General features: G+C 41.5%; 2 protein-coding genes across 11 annotated transcripts; one reads left to right on the top strand and one right to left on the bottom strand.

Moving 5' to 3' along the window:
- Positions 1 to 109: 109 nt before the first annotated feature.
- On the bottom strand, positions 110 to 9071 carry LOC134487333 (olfactory receptor 8U3-like). 9 transcript variants are annotated; one of them, XM_063289076.1, is made up of 3 exons: positions 9063 to 9071; positions 7977 to 7991; positions 110 to 1018 (listed from the first exon to the last, which is right to left on the bottom strand). In XM_063289076.1, the coding sequence occupies exons 2-3, from the start codon at positions 7983 to 7985 to the stop codon at positions 110 to 112; spliced, it is 918 nt and encodes a 305-aa protein (XP_063145146.1). In that variant the 5' UTR covers positions 7986 to 7991; positions 9063 to 9071. The 9 variants fall into 9 exon arrangements, with proteins under 9 accessions (XP_063145146.1, XP_063145147.1, XP_063145144.1 ...); XM_063289077.1 differs by lacking the exons at positions 7977 to 7991; positions 9063 to 9071 and adding an exon at positions 7824 to 7850 and having other exon boundaries at positions 110 to 1015; XM_063289074.1 differs by lacking the exons at positions 7977 to 7991; positions 9063 to 9071 and adding an exon at positions 4502 to 4534.
- On the top strand, positions 3967 to 8274 carry LOC134487334 (olfactory receptor 5AP2-like). Of its 2 annotated transcripts, XM_063289081.1 has the most exons (2): positions 3967 to 3990; positions 7378 to 8274. In XM_063289081.1, exon 2 carries the CDS (start codon positions 7477 to 7479, stop codon positions 8272 to 8274), a length of 798 nt encoding a protein of 265 aa, XP_063145151.1. In that variant the 5' UTR covers positions 3967 to 3990; positions 7378 to 7476. The 2 variants fall into 2 exon arrangements, with proteins under 2 accessions (XP_063145151.1, XP_063145150.1); XM_063289080.1 differs by lacking the exon at positions 3967 to 3990 and having other exon boundaries at positions 7333 to 8274.
- Positions 9072 to 16485: the final 7414 nt, after the last annotated feature.

Genomic DNA, 16485 nt, shown 5'->3' with positions numbered 1-16485 from the left:
ACTGGACAATGAAGTGTTCCAGATTAAACCAACAGTCAATGTTTCTTTCATACTTAGAATGAAATAGAATGGAAATAAAGGTCCGTTGTGGTAGGGAGGTACCCATTCCTTAATGAAGAACCAGAATTCTCTCTTTTCTTCTCCTCAGGGCATCTTTAACCTCCTTGTTTCTCAGGCTATAGATCATGGGATTCAACATGGGGATCACAAGTGTGTAGAAAACTGAAGCTATTTTATCAGTTCCTAAGGAGTGATTTGTGCTTGGCTGCAAATACATAAAGATCAGAGTTCCATAGAAGATGGTGACAGTTGTCAAGTGAGAAATACATGTAGAGAAAGCTTTATGTCGACCTTGAGCAGAACTGATTCTTAGGATGGCAGAGAGAATAAACATGTAAGAGATTAGAACTATCAGAAGGGAGCATATCATATCAAAGCCAGCAAAAGCATAGATCAGTATTTGTTTGGTGCTGGTATCAGAACAGGAGAGAGCTAAGAGTGGGAGGTCATCACAGTAGAAATGGTTGATCACATTTGCAGAACAGAAAGACAATCGGAATGTAACAATGGTGTGGAACAGGGCAACAGAAAAGCTATAGATATAAGGTGCAGCTACTAACTGGATGCAGACTCTCTGGGACATGATTGATCGATAAAGCAGTGGGTTACAGATGGCTACGTAGCGGTCATATGCCATCACCGCCAGGAGGAAGCACTCTGTGATCATGAAAGTCAGGAAAGAGCCCAGCTGGGCTGCACAAGCATGGAATGAAATGGTTTTCTTAACTGCTAAGAAGTTTGCCAGCATTTTGGGGGCAATAACAGAGGAATAGCAGAGATCAACAAAGGCCAAGTGGGTGAGGAAGAAATACATAGGGGTGTGTAGCTGTCTGTCAGTCTGAATCAAAAGGATTATGCCCAGATTTCCCATTAGAGTGATACTGTAGTTCAGGAGGAAGATGGCAAAGAGGGGCCTCTGCAGCTCAGGGCGATCAGAGATTCCAAATAAAACAAACTCCTTCACTCTACTCACAGTTGAATTGATATCCACCATTTATCCCGTCAACTCAGTTAGGTTCTCCTTGGGAAATGGGTGAAGAAGGAATACAGTGTCTTCTTCAATGTTCTATCAGTTCAGATGGCTCTCATGCCCCAGGATCATAAATTCTTTTGGCACTACTTTTATTTGAAATGTAGCCACTGCATTGTCCATTCTATTGGTACAGACATACCCATATCATTGTATCTGTACCATCTGAAATGATTTTAGAGCAATATCATGAAGATTTCTCTCCATTATAAAAGTGCATTATACTTCATAAATCACTTGTGTACTGCAACAACACTAGGCAGATAGCTTACGCTCAGGAAAAATGTCTCAGCCCTGCTTGGATAGCTGGGCAGAGTTAGGTTCCATCTATCAAATCACTGTGCGCATTGGCATTTTATCTCAGAAAGAAAGCAAGTGTCAACATGTGGACACACACACACACCATTCAATGGAGCAGGAAAGCCGAACCAGCCTTGGTCAAGACTGAATTAGCTGCCTAATGAAGCTTGAAACGGGCTTCAGAGACACACACATCCTAGAATCTTGATGGCTTCTCTCAGGCTGCCTGTTTCTGTATAGAAAACAAATGGCATGTATTTAGAACAAGTGTAAGGCACACGCAAAAGGGTTCTCATAGTGCTCATTTCCATTTCATACCGTAGGGATTTTCCAAAGATCTTCTAAGAAAGCTAAGACCACACAAACAACTGACTCCTGTGAGGCTTTTGCCCCTGATTTGTACCTCATCCTTTCACCATCTCATAAAAAGTCGCTTTGTAAGCAGAATTTGGGCCACATAGCTAAGGCTGCTTAGGGAATTCCTTCTTGATAATATGAACTGTCCTGATTGGTATCTCTGAAAATGAGATGCATGTTGGAATGTAGCCAATTTTGGATTTTGACTTCTCCACATTTTGCATCATACTTTTTTGAAATTTTGATGGAGCCAAAGAGATTTAGAAAACTGTATTTCAAGAGAAGGGCATTGAGAAATGTATATTTGGAGGAAAAATAAATTTTCAGAAATGCATATTTAAAGAGGTTTCAGTACTAATTTTTGTGCAGATTAATCAGTTTTTTTTTTAAATAATTCCATCTCAACAGATTATTGAACATTTTCTTGGTTTAAAAAAAAATCAAACATCTTTGTTTTTCAGAAGGCAAGCCCTGGAGAACCTGTGAGCTATTCCAGTCTGCGAGTGATGTCTATAAACAATTGAAGGAACAAGCTACCTGGTTCCTCCCAGGCAATGCACATCATTCACTCTGAGATCCTCTCCATCTAAATGTGGTTGCAAAGGACTAAGGGGCACTTTTTAACTTGCTCTTTTTCCCAGCCTACCTGTGTCTGCACTTTCTCCTCCATCCACTGGTTGTGAATGCCTGCCCTGATCAGGCTCCTGCCTATGTATGAGTGTCTTTCTCCCTCTAATAATCTGCTTTCAGAGGTGTCTCTTCTGCTCCTCAGAGACCTTCCTTGTGAGACTTGACTCCTTTGGGAGAGTAGCTGATAATGTAAATAAGAGGTCTGTAACTGTGACATGATGAGAAAATATAAACACAAGGTGCATGATCCAGATTCTCAAGTATGAGTGAATTTCCATAAGTCATTTCTCAACTTTTCGAGTGTGTGTCTACCATGTCACTCTGGGTAGGTGGTGCAAATATTGACATCTTAATGCCCCATGCAAGGGCAAGACTAAGCCAAACAGAAAGCAAGGCAATTAAGTTTTTGAGCTTTAACTGGTTTGTTATAAACCTTTCCACAAAAGCCAAGGGAGAGAGAGAGTGGCATGTACACTTTGAAATCTTCTGTCTACCTAGAATCAGAGCCTGGTCAATGGGCTGCTCCAGATTAAAGCAACAAGCAAAGTTTATTTCTTGCTTGGAATGAAGTAAAATGAAAATAAATTTCTTTTGGGTTGGGAGGTAACCATTCCTTAATGAAGAACCAGAATTCTCTCTCTTATTCTCCCCAGGGCATCTTTATCCTCCTTGTTTCTCAGGCTGTAGATCATGAGATTCAACCTGGGGATCACAAATGTGCAGAAAACTGAAGCTATTTTATCAGTTCCTTGGGAGTGAGTCATGCGTGGCTGCAAATACATGAAGAAAACCACTTAGAAGCTGCAACTGGTCCAGAATGCAGCAGCATGGGCAACTATGGGCATTCCTTGCCATGGTCAGGTAACACCTTTGCTCTGTCAGCTCCATTGGGTACCAGTGGGCTTCTGGGTACAACTCAAGGTGCTGATTGTCATCCATAAAGCCCTTAATAACATCTTTTGTTCAGATCCAGACCATGGGGAGGGCAACCTCTGTTTAAGTTTTTCTGCTCCACATCAGAATTACTGCTTTCTGCCAATCAATCAGTGCTGTCTGATTTGCCAGGCTACACTTTACTTCCTTCTAGACAACCCCCTTCAGCTCGATTGGCTACTGTGTGCTGTAGCAGAAACACCACGTTCCCTACAGTCCCTGGTCACTGCCTTACATGGCCAGCTCAGATTTGGAAGATGAAGAGGAGTTACAGGAAGATCATCAGCCTGAGGGGATTCAGCCGGAAGAGTCGCAAGCAGAGAAAGCAGCATTGCCTAGCAACCAGGAAAGGCAGTTATCACTGGCCTTGGAAGAAGAAGTGGTGGAGCTAACACTGCCCCTTAATGCAAGGGCCCACTGCAAAGGGAGGAGGGCTGAACTAAGGTGCTCAGCAATACCATTGGCCAGAAAGAACCCTGCTGTGCCAAAGGAACAAATCTGGGTCACGCCACCACTATATAAGGGGAGTCATGCACCTCACAGATCTGTTGGTGACGACTCTCCACAGTTGTTTATTTATTCATTCGTTCATTCAATTTATATAGCCTCCCATCTCAAACCAGTGATTCTGGGTGGGTATCAGTAATAAAAACAATAATACAATAAAAACAATAAAAACAGTAACAAAAAATTAAATATAAAAATAAATATAGCCGAGAGATCTTAAAATCAATTGGTGTTAGCACAGCCATGAAATGGGGCCCTTCACACACTTGGAGCCCCAGGCCCAGGCACAAAGCCAGGTCTTCAAGGCCTTCTGAAAAGCCAAAAGGGTCAGGGCCATCTTAATCTCAGGAGGAAGGATGTTCCAGAGGGCAGGCGCCACAGCAGAAAAGGCACGTCTCCTGGCCCCACCAGCCGGCATTCCTTGGCATTCACGTATTTCCACAATACACACAGGACATTTTTCACAAAGAGATCAAACAGCCCAACTGCCCCCCTTAAATACTCCAACTTCTCAGCAGAAAGCCTCCCATTGATAACAACCCTTTTCTTTCCATAACATTCCATCAGAAAAACAATTTCACTTATGGTTTGCAACTTGATCTGTCCCTTTAATTTCTTCAAGTCAACCTTCCAGTCATCATCTGGCATTTCAACAGAAGCCTCAATCTCACTGTTAGTAGAAACATTTGTATCATTGTTAAGGTCTTCAATTCCTTCCATGACATCCCCAGCCAGATGACATATCTCAGAACTGATGTTTTCCACAATGCCCCAAATATCCTGCATAATAACTTGACACAAATCAGAAAGAATCTGAGAAAATCTGCTTAAAATCTTCCATGTCTCATGCAGTAAATTATGGCACTCCTTAAGTACTTAACCAGCAAAAGTACAATGTAATCGAAAATTTCTGGAATGTGTTTACCTAAGTAGAAGGCTGATAACAGGCAGTTCCCCAGAGAAAAATAGCAGCAGAAAACTGAAGGTTCAAAACAGCAGATTCAAAAAGGTTCAATAAGGATTGATTGCAGTTGCCTTGCTGGGGGAGATACAATTCCAGAGTTGAAACATTAACTCCAGATACTGTCCTTTTATGGCCACATTTTGGTCTAAACTCACAGGACTGTTAATAAGACTGTAGATTGACTGCTGTATATTAAAAATGCATAGGTTCTTTTTGTCTAAATCTTGTCTACATCGATCAAGACATCAAGAACTGTGGACTTTTGGAGCATGTAGGCAGGCTAAAGAATTACTATGCAACACTAGAAAAAGAAAGCAACATTTGATTTGTAGCATTGGTTTGTTGATTTCTGTTGTCATTCGATCCTCCCTCCCTCCCTTCCTTCCTCTTTCTTTCAAGGTGAAGTTTATTTTCCAAGAGTACAAAGTCTGCTGATCACAGCTGGCTACAATTAGAAAGCCCTTTATATAGAAAAGCTTTGCTATTGTTATGTCAAAGTGTTCCCGCCCTCTAGGAATTTCTGAGAAAGTGCACTTAGCCAGTTTCTTGGAAGGAGGCACTCTCTAGGAATTTTAGGAAAGTGTACTTTACCAGAGTTCAGAGGGGAGGCACTCCGTGGTCAGGCACGGTATTTGGGAAAGACAGTATGGAGGGAGAGAGAGATCTTGATTTCTTCTTACAATCCCTCCCCTTTGTGGAAATATTAGAGCATTTTCTGCACAACCAGCTAATTAATTAAGGTTGTAGATCACTGTATGAACCAAAGTTGTACTTTTTATCAATTTGCATCATGATAAAAGATACCTGTTTGAGGGAAAGGGAGGAGGCTGATCTTCATACTGGGGACAAAGGAATATCTCTTAAAACATTCTAAGCAAGAGTGTAAACATTCTGACAAAGAGCCAAGAAAGAAGACTTTCAAGCAGGATCAACAATGTTTGCAAGTCCTGTTTATAACATAAACATGCTGCATTCTAATATATAGATCTTTAGGACAAAAAGACCTCTAATTTGGTTCAACAGACCAGGAAGGTGGCATAAATTATTCACAGATGCCCTACCTAAGTGATTTTCATTATTCTGCTCTGCATCAGCAGCAACAACAAAAATGTCACAAGAGAATGAGATCCTTCAGGGAGTTTTTAAATTGGAGTTTGAATAAATACTGTTGGATCCCTCACCTACCTAGCAATCTCTGTAATGCTGCCAATACTTTGTTCCCAGGTAAGCTGTAAATTCTGAGAACAATGTTAACAAGATGAGGTCTCAGAAACTTTGGGTAAAAGCTATAGCTTACAGCAGTCCCACCAACATTACTTGTGTGTGTCCCTCAGAACAAAGAGAAAGATGCACTGGTACTGGAATTATTTATTTGTTTGTTTTCCAGATTTCTATTACCGCCCATCTCTCCCGAAAAGGGGACTCTGGGTGGTGGTTATTATTATTTCTTTTCCCACTTGAATCAGCAAAAGAAATTCAGGGCAAAAAATCCTGTTAAGGACAAGCACAGGGAAAAGTAACATCCTATCCTTTCTGGTAGGGTTTAGGAAGTATTGGTTCTTCTGTCACGGAGTCAATATATTCGGAAAATGCATCATACACAAAGTTCTGGTGCTCTCTTGAAAATAGGAGGTAAGTATAGGTTTGTCTTCATTTATTTATTTTCAGAGAATAGACCCTGATCTCTCTCTCCCATCAGCTAGGCCCAGAATAAATGAAGATCAAATGTTTTTCCAATTATCAGCTGGTCACTAACCATGGCATCCATGTCCTGATGAACAGCCTGTTGGAATCAACTTGCCAGAGCAGCAAGATAATGTTTTCATCCAATGGTACTTGGGTACTTAAGCTGATCCTCCCAAGTCACCTTACAGATGGCAACTGAATTCTTCATGTAATAGTATACTTTCAGGGGCATATGCAAAGTGAGACTAAAGAAGGAAACAGATAACTGTGGTTTTCCTGGGCATGTGCTCGGGGCATAGCTAAGTGTTACACAGCACTGATTATGACAATATGCATTTACAGTAAGCAGAAAAGGGTAGAGAATGGGAGTAGAATAGTAAGGAGGACCATATTCTAGCATGTAATAACTTATCCTGATGATACTGTGTTCTAATTTAATGTTATTAAAAGCAGCAATGAGGTCTCTTCATTTGAACAGAGGGCATGGCCCTAGGGATTGAGTTAAACTCTTCTCTTATATCATTTATCCATCTTAACACTTCTTTACACAGACACACACACACCACCATCACCACCACCACCACCAGAACATCTAAAAACAAGTTTAAGGGATGGTGTTGAATCTATGGCTAGAGGTTGTATAACCTAGAAAAAAAAAATAGTTGCATTAAGTTACATTGAAATTTGAAGAAAAAAATCAGGACCTATGCCCTATAGATTTCAAAATAATGTAGTCTCATCTAATAACATGCATACTATATGTGATAGAAATTGTATTGGTCCTAGTGTTTAGTTACCTTGCAAAGTAAATAGTACCTTCTGATCCTTTGTCTAACTGCATTTTTTTTTCTCCCAACAATTAATATACAAAGAAGAAATGTCTGTGTGGAATCACACAAGTGTCACCAAGTTCACTCTCCTGGGCATCACAGATCAGAAGGAGCTACAGCTGCCCCTCTTTGTGTTGTTTCTACTGATCTACATTATCACCTTGGTGGGGAATCTAGGAATGATCTTGTTAATCAAGACAGATTCTCGGCTCCACCTTCCTATGTACTTTTTTCTCAGTAATCTGGCATTTATAGATGTCAACTATTCTTCAAGCATTACACCCAAGATGTTGGTGTCTCTTTTAACAGAAAGGAAAAGCATTGGATTCTCTGCATGTGCAGCTCAAATGTTTGTATTTGTTATATGTGGAAGCACTGAATGCCTTCTTCTGGCTGTGATGGCCTTTGATCGGTATGTGGCTATTTGTTACCCCCTGCGTTATTCAGTGATCATGTCAGGAAAAACCTGTGTCTGGTTGGTAGCCATTTCATATTTCCTTGGCATTTTCTATGCAGTTTTACACACCACACTTACTTTTTCTTTATCCTTTTGTGGATCAAAGGTGATCAATCATTACTACTGTGACATTCCCCCACTCTTAAAGCTTTCTTGCTCTGATATTCACACCAATGAGACAGTAGTATTTGCACAAGTGAGTATAAACTGTGTAGGCACTACAGTAACCATATTGCTCTCATATGCCTGTATCTTAGTCACCATTTTAAAAATCCGTTCTACAGAGAGAGCACGCAAGGCCTTTTCTACCTGTTCTTCTCACCTGATTGTTGTCAGCTTATTCTATGGGACGATCTTCTACATGTATTTACGGCCCAGCTCCACGTATGCATTGGAACAAGACAAAGTGGCATCTTTATTCTACACAGTGGTAATTCCCATGTTGAATCCCGTCATCTACAGCCTGAGGAACAAAGAAGTGAGGGAGGCATTTTGGAGAAAGTTTAGGAAGACAGAGTAATGGTAGAGGACAGCTGTGGAATATTGTACCTATGTACTCATGTATAGTACATCCAAATATCATTTTTGTACTCAAGATTATTATGATTTTATTTGTTTATGATTTTTCCAGGAAGGAGTTATGTTACTCTATTGCAGCAAAATAATATAGAATCTTTTGGCACCTAAAAGACATGTTGTTGTTTATTCGTTTAGTCGCTTCCGACTCTTCGTGACTTCATGGACCAGCCCACGCCAGAGCTTCCTGTCAGTCGTCAACACCCCCAGCTCCCCCAGGGACGAGTCCGTCACCTCTAGAATATCATCCATCCATCTTGCCCTTGGTCGGCCCCTCTTCCTTTTGCCCTCCACTCTCCCTAGCATCAGCATCTTCTCCAGGGCGTCCTGTCTTCTCATTATGTGGCCAAAGTATTTCAGTTTTGCCTTTAATATCATTCCCTCAAGTGAGCAGTCTGGCTTGATTTCCTGGAGGATGGACTGGCTTGATCTTCTGGCAGTCCAAGACACTCTCAGAATTTTCCTCCAACACCACAGTTCAAAAGCATTGATCTTCCTTCTCTCAGCCTTCCTTATGGTCCAGCTCTCGCAGCCACATGTTACTACAGGGAACACCATTGCTTTAACTATGCAGACCTTTGTTGTCAGTGTGATGTCTCTGCTCTTAAATATTTTATCGAGATTTGTTATTGCTCTTCTCCCAAGGACTAAGAGCCTTCTGATTTCCTGACTGCAGTCAGCATCTGCAGTAATCTTCGCACCTAGAAATACAAAGTCTTTCACTGCTTCTACATTTTCTCTCTCTATTTGCCAGTTATCGATCAAGCTGGTGGCCATAATCTTGGTTTATTTGAGGTTTAGTTGCAAGCCAGCTTTTGCACTTTCTTCTTTCACCTTCATCATAAGGCTCCTCAGTTCCTCTTCGCTTTCAGCCATCAAAGTGGTATCATCTGCATATCTGAGATTGTTAAGGTTTCTTCCAGCAATTTTAACTCCAGCCTTGGATTCCTCAAGCCCAGCATGTCGCATGATGTGTTCTGCATACAAGTTGAATAGGTAGGGTGAGAGTATACAGCCCTGCCATACTCCTTTCCCAATCTTAAACCAGTCCATTGTTCCGTAGTCTGTTCTTACTGTTGCTTTGTTGTTTATTCGTTTAGTCGCTTCCAACTCTTCGTGACTTCACGGACCAGCCCACGCCACAGCTTCCTGTCGGTCGTCAACTCCCCAGCTCCCCCAGGGACAAGTCCATCACCTCTAGAATATCATCCATCCACCTTGCCCTTGGTCGGCCCCTCTTCCTTTTGCCTTCCACTCTCCCTAGCATCAACATCTTCTCCAGGGTGTCCTGTCTTCTCATTATGTGGCCAAAGTATTTCAGTTTGGCCTTTAATATCGTTCCCTCAAGTGAGCAGTCTGGCTTTATTTCCTGGAGGATGGACTGGTTTGATCTTCTTGTAGTCCAAGGCACTCTCAGAATTTTCCTCCAACACCACAGTTCAAAAGCATCGATCTTCCTTCGCTCAGCCTTCCTTATGGTCCAGCTCTCGCAGCCATATGTTACTACAGGGAACACCATTGCTTTAACTATGCGGACCTTTGTTGCCAGTGTGATGTCTCTGCTCTTAACTATTTTATCAAGATTTGTCATTGCTCTTCTCCCCAAGGATTAAGCGTCTTCTGATTTCCTGACTGCAGTCAGCATCTGCAGTAATCTTTGCACCTAGGAATACAAAGTTTTTCACTGCTTCTACATTTTCTCCCTCTATTTGCCAGTTATCAATCAAGCTGGTTGCCATTAATCTTGTTTTTTTTTAGGTTTAGCTGCAAGCCAGCTTTTGCACTTTCTTCTTTCACCTTCATCATAAGGCTCCTCAGTTCCTCTTCGCTTTCAGCCATCAAAGTGGTATCATCTGCATATCTGAGATTGTTAATGTTTCTTCCAGAGATTTTAACTCCAGCCTTGGATTCCTCAAGCCCAGCATGTCGCATGATGTGTTCTGCATACAAGTTGAATAGGTAGGGTGAGAGTATACAGCCCTGCCGTACTCCTTTCCCAATCTTAAACCAGTCCGTTGTTCCGTGGTCTGTTCTTACTGTTGCTACTTGGTCGTTATACAGATTCTTCAGGAGGCAGACAAGATGACTTGGTATCCCCATACCACTAACAACTTGCCACAATTTGTTATGGTCCACACAGTCAAAGGCTTTAGAATAGTCAATAAAACAGAAACAGGTGTTTTTCTGAAACTCCCTGGCTTTTTCCATTATCCAGCGGATATTGGCAATGTGGTCCCTAGTTCCTCTGCCTTTTCTAAACCCAGCTTGTACATCTGGCAATTCTTGCTCCATGAATTGTTGAAGTCTATCTTGCAGGATCTTGAGCATTACCTTACTGGCATGTGAAATGAGTGCCACTGTTCGATAGTTTGAACATTCTTTAGTGTTCCCCTTTTTTGGTATGGGGATATAAGTTGATTTTTTCCAATCTGATGGCCATTCCTGTGTTTTCCAAATTTGCTGGCATATAGCATGCATTACCTTGAGAGCATCATCTCGCAAGATTTTGAACAGTTCAGCTGGGATGCCGTGGTCTCCTGCTGCCTTGTTATTAGCAATGCTTCTTAAGGCCCATTCAACCTCACTCTTCAGGATGTTTGGCTCTAGCTCCCTGACCACACCGTCAAAGCTATCCCCGATATTGTTCTCCTTCCTATACAGGTCTTCTGTATATTCTGGCCACCTTTTCTTGATCTCTTCTTCTTCTGTTAGGTCCTTGCCATCTTTGTTTTTGATCATACCCATTTTTGCCTGGAATTTACCTCCAATGTTTCTAATTTTCTGGAAGAGGTCTCTTGTCCTTCCTATTCTATTGTCTTCTTCCACTTCCACGCATTGCTTGTTTAAAAATAATTCCTTATCTCTTCTGGCTAACCTCTGGAATTTTGCATTGAATTGGGCATATCTCCCCCTATCACTGTTGCCTTTTGCTTTCCTTCTTTCTTGGGCTACTTCTAGTGTCTCAGCAGACAGCCACTTTGTCTTCTTGGTTTTCTCTTTCTTTGGGATGTATTTTGTTGCCGCCTCCTGAACAGTGTTGCGAACTTCTGTCCAGAGTTCTTCCGGGACCCTATCTACTAAGTCCAGTCCCTTAAATCAATTCTTCATTTCCACTGCATATTTCTTGGGGATATTAGTGAGCTCATATCTAGCTGATCTTCAGCAAAGGATCATTACCTTGTCGTGGTGCTGAAGTTTGAGCACCTCAATGATGCCATGAGCTAAACCGTGAAGGGCCACCCAAGATGGGAGGGTCATGACAGAGAGGTCAGACAAAATGCGATCCCTGGGGAAGGTAATGGCAACCCACCCCAGTATTCTTGCCGTGAAAACTAAATGGATCAGTACAACCAGAGATATGTTGGTGTACCATCGGAAGATGGTCAAAATGCTACTGGGGAGGAACAGAGGATGAGTTCAACTAGCCCCAGACGTGATGACGCAGCTAGCTCAAAGCCGAAAGGACGGCTAGCGGCCGACAGTGCTGGTGGTGAACGCGAATCCGATGTTCTAAGGATCAACACACCGTTGGAACCTGGAATGTAAGATCTATGAGCCAGGGCAAATTGGATGTGGTTATTGGTGAGATGTCAAGATTAAAGATAGACATTTTGGGCGTCAGTGAACTGAAATGGACTGGAATGGGCAAGCCAGCTTTTGCACTTTCTTCTTTCACCTTCATCATAAGGCTCCTCAGTTCCTCTTCGCTTTCAGCCATCAAAGTGGTATCATCTGCATATCTGAGATTGTTAATGTTTCTTCCAGAGATTTTAACTCCAGCCTTGGATTCCTCAAGCCCAGCATGTCGCATGATGTGTTCTGCATACAAGTTGAATAGGTAGGGTGAGAGTATACAGCCCTGCCATACTCCTTTCCCAATCTTAAACCAGTCCATTGTTCCGTAGTCTGTTCTTACTGTTGCTTTGTTGTTTATTCGTTTAGTCGCTTCCAACTCTTCGTGACTTCACGGACCAGCCCACGCCACAGCTTCCTGTCGGTCGTCAACTCCCCAGCTCCCCCAGGGACGAGTCCGTCACCTCTAGAATATCATCCATCCATCTTGCCCTTGGTCGGCCCCTCTTCCTTTTGCCCTCCACTCTCCCTAGCATCAGCATCTTCTCCAGGGTGTCCTGTCTTCTCATTATGTGGCCAAAGTATTTCAGTTTTGCCTTTAATATCATTCCCTCAAGTGAGCAGTCTGGCTTGATTTCCTGGAGGATGGACTGGCTTGATCTTCTGGCAGTCCAAGGCACTCTCAGAATTTTCCTCCAACACCACAGTTCAAAAGCATCGATCTTCCTTCTCTCAGCCTTCCTTATGGTCCAGCTCTCGCAGCCATATGTTACTACGGGGAACACCATTGCTTTAACTATGCAGACCTTTGTTGTCAGTGTGATGTCTCTGCTCTTAACTATTTTATCGAGATTGGTTATTGCTCTTCTTCCAAGGACTAAGAGCCTTCTGATTTCCTGACTGCAGTCAGCATCTGCAGTAATCTTCACACCTAGAAATACGAAGTCTTTCACTGCTTCTACATTTTCTCCCTCTATTTGCCAGTTATCAATCAAACTGGTTGCCATAATCTTGGTTTATTTGAGGTTTAGTTGCAAGCCAGCTTTTGCACTTTCTTCTTTCACCTTCATCATAAGGCTCCTCAGTTCCTCTTCGCTTTCAGCCATCAAAGTGGTATCATCTGCATATCATCTGCATATCATCTGGCTCATAGATCTTACATTCCAGGTTCCAACGGTGTGTTGATCCTTAGAACATCGGATTCGCCATTCACCACCAGCACCGTTGGCCGCTAGCCATCCTTTCGGCTTTGAGCTAGCTGCGTCATCACGTCTGGGGCTAGTTGAACTCATCCTCTGTTCCTCCCCAGTAGCATTTTGACCATCTTCCGACCTGGGGGTCTCATCTTCCAATGGTATACTGACGTATCTCTGGTTGTACTGATCCATTTAGTTTTCACGGCAAGAATACTGGGGTGGGTTGCCATTACCTTCCCCAGGGATTGCATTTAGTCTGACCTCTCTGTCATGACCTTCCTGTCTTGGTTGGCCCTTCACGGTTTAGCTCATGGCATCATTGAGGTGCTCAAGCTCCAGCACCACGACAAGGTAACGATCCTTTGCTGAAGATTATTATTATTAGGTCCCTTTAAGTCAGTCTTGGCTCCTGATGCCTGCCTGGACAAGCCCCTGCAGTTGTCCTGGCAACATTTTCAGAAGTGGCTTGCCATTGCCTTCTTCCTTGGGCTGAGAGAGAGGGACTGGACTCAGATGACTTCATGCTTAAGGCAGGACTAGAATTCATGGTCTCAGTTTCTAGTCTTGTGTCTTTAACCACTATAACAAACTGTCTGTCCATAAAACAACAAATAATCACAAAATTAATGCTACATTAAGAAAAAGGTCAAATTATTTGCAGAAGTGGGCCAGGATCAAAAGTCTTAGACAGTCAAGTCAGGCTCTAGGATGTATCAGAGATGGATTGGGGTAGAACTGAAGGCCTCCAACTGATTGGGAGGTAAAATTCTGCATTGTGTATGATTTGCAAGTTTTAAATAATAATGCAGTAAAACAGTGCCTGGGCAATCCCTCCCTCCCTCCCTCCCTCCTTTCCTTTTTCTAAGAGAGGTGTGGACCCTATTTAGATATCCATTATAATACATGTTGCTCTTTAGTGTAATCATTGTGATCACTGTAGGAACAAGATAGTAGAATAGGTTTTAGGCTAATGGTTAATGTAATGATCCAACAAGAATTTACAATGAGTGTTTACCAGCTATGTTTGATAGTTTTGATTGTTTCATATGGTATTATTAAAGGTTGCTTGAATATATCTATAACTGTACAAATGCAGTCTTCCAATTAAGTCAAGCCCAGTTGGAGCAATATTCATAAATTATGACAACATGGTGTGTGTTCACTGCTGAGTTTGCTTTGAATAAACAGCACAATGTTGGATTAAATTTTTAGCATATACTGCAGATCTTACTTCTGAAAGAAAGAGCAGACTCAGGAAGTAGAGATAATATGTTAAGAAGGAAACTTTCTAAGCCATGATTACAGAAGACTTATGCAAGCAACCACTGGGTAAGCAGATTTTAAGAGTCACACTGTCTTTCTTAGTCTTAAAAGAGGGTTTTTTTTCCCTATCTCTAAATACATTGATTAATTAGAAGCTCAGAATGAAGGCACATTCCACAGAATTTTCCTGAGAGAAGTTTAGTCAGAAAATTGGACTCTCCACTTTTTACAAAATGACTTAGGCTACATGAGACTCTATTGCCGTATGTTGACCAAAAAAAATATGTAATTTGACCAAGCAGAGGTATGTGTTGTACAGTTTGTGGAGAAACATGATATCTTATTCACCTGGAATGTTATGTCTGTATCCAACCATATATGTAAACCAAACATGTTTTGCCCTGATGGTTCCATTCCTTGTGATTAGTCTTCTGAGAAATGCATAACAGTAGGAGTGGACAAAAATTCCCCCAAATGATGGGGACAAAAACTAAAAGTGGACAATTCCACACCATACCCAAATACTCCTACAGCCTTTACCTACATCCATCCCTCCTGAGCGACAATACATCTCATTTATTCACAGAGTAAGAAATTTCCCAGTGCAGCAATTAAATTTGCAAAGAATCCTCCCACTAATGTGGAGCTTTTGGGATGCTTTCTTCAAGGGTAATTGCCATGCAGGAAAGGATCACATGGGGATCACAGTTGGAAGAGAGGGCAAACACTTCCCTCTGCAGCTTCCCCAGAGACATGCTCATAAAGAACCCCATGCTTTCATGTTGCAATTAGGTTTGGAAAAAACAACAAACAAACTTCTGATACCAAGAGAATCTGATTGCTATTTGAGGGCCAGAGCTAGGATAAAAGGCTGCAAGTCACTCAGGGAGTCACTGTGGCCACATCTAACCACTCTACTGGAGGTTTCCTGAACTGATCTAAATGTATGCCTATGAGACTTGTCAAGATTTCCTCCCTGGTTTTAGTTTCTTCAAATATAACATCTGAGAACATTAAGGGATAAGGTCCCAGAAGAGGTAAACTTATAAATAAATACACTAGGAATATTTCTTTTGAAACTGTTCTTCTGAGTCATCCAATGCTTCAATCCACACACAGGTGCTACATTTCAGTGTAGCATTCCAAAACTAATAGACAGAAAACAATATGACCTTCCCTTCCCTTCCCTTCCCTTGTTGTTTAAAGTAGATATCAGGAATGGAGAAAGCATCTGAAAAAGCTCACTTTGTCTTGGGTAGATGAATAGCTGAATACAGACTAAATTCCTTATTTCCACATTTACTAGAAGTATCAAAATCTTTTTAGAGAGAATACAGTGCCACTCTAAATTAAAGTATATGGAAAAATATACGAAAATAGAAAAGCAAACGCATTTCATAACAGGATGAAGTATTGGCTCAATTCTAAAGTTTGCCATTCTTCCTGGTTTCTCCAAGGACTTTATTAGATGCTGCAGCCACACAAGTCATCCAGAATAAGTATGTACTGTATATCAATATTTGTGGATGTTAACAGAAAAATAGAAGTGAGTGTAGTGTGCTTGTCTACAATCCTCCTTTGTGTCAATAAAACCTGATTCGGAAGATACAAGTGGGGAATGATGGAACATTTGTTGTTTAAACCTCAGTATCTTCCTTGAACAAGACAGTATAGAGATAGTATACTTAAGAGATTTTTGTATTGTAGACTAAGGATGCCTAAATAATTCCGTTTTGGTTTTCCTTGGTTTTGTTCTTCTTCCACTTCCATTGCACTTCAGTTGGCAATTTCCTCCCTGGAAATCTATTAAAAATGCATATACATCTAGGCCTATATTTGTCTAAATGAATACCTTTTTGTGCATTTGTTAACATGCATCTTATTTTCAAGAAATATAGCAAAGACACCCTTAAGTTGAATTTGATTTGTTATTGAAGCAATGTGCCATTCTTCCTTGAATTTCTTTCACCTTTCCAGTCTGGCTGACCATCCTGGAATTCCTAAGTGGTTCTGTCCAAGATCTAAGAGGATTAACTTTGTATAGCTTCCAAAAACAACTTAGGTCGCCAGGTGCTTCCACCTTCACAGCCACTTTCAAGATCATTTCAGTTATCCAATGCAGT

Source organism: Candoia aspera, chromosome 1, assembly GCF_035149785.1.
Source record: "Candoia aspera isolate rCanAsp1 chromosome 1, rCanAsp1.hap2, whole genome shotgun sequence".
NCBI lineage: Eukaryota > Metazoa > Chordata > Lepidosauria > Squamata > Boidae > Candoia > Candoia aspera.
This window is presented reverse-complemented; position numbering and strand designations above follow the sequence as displayed.

Bases quoted from the DNA above. Each gene is read 5' to 3' on its own strand.
- LOC134487333 (XM_063289071.1), bottom strand. From the start codon at position 1,054: ATGGTGGATATCAATTCAACTGTGAGTAGAGTGAAGGAGTTTGTTTTA.
- LOC134487334 (XM_063289080.1), top strand. From the start codon at position 7,345: ATGTCTGTGTGGAATCACACAAGTGTCACCAAGTTCACTCTCCTGGGC.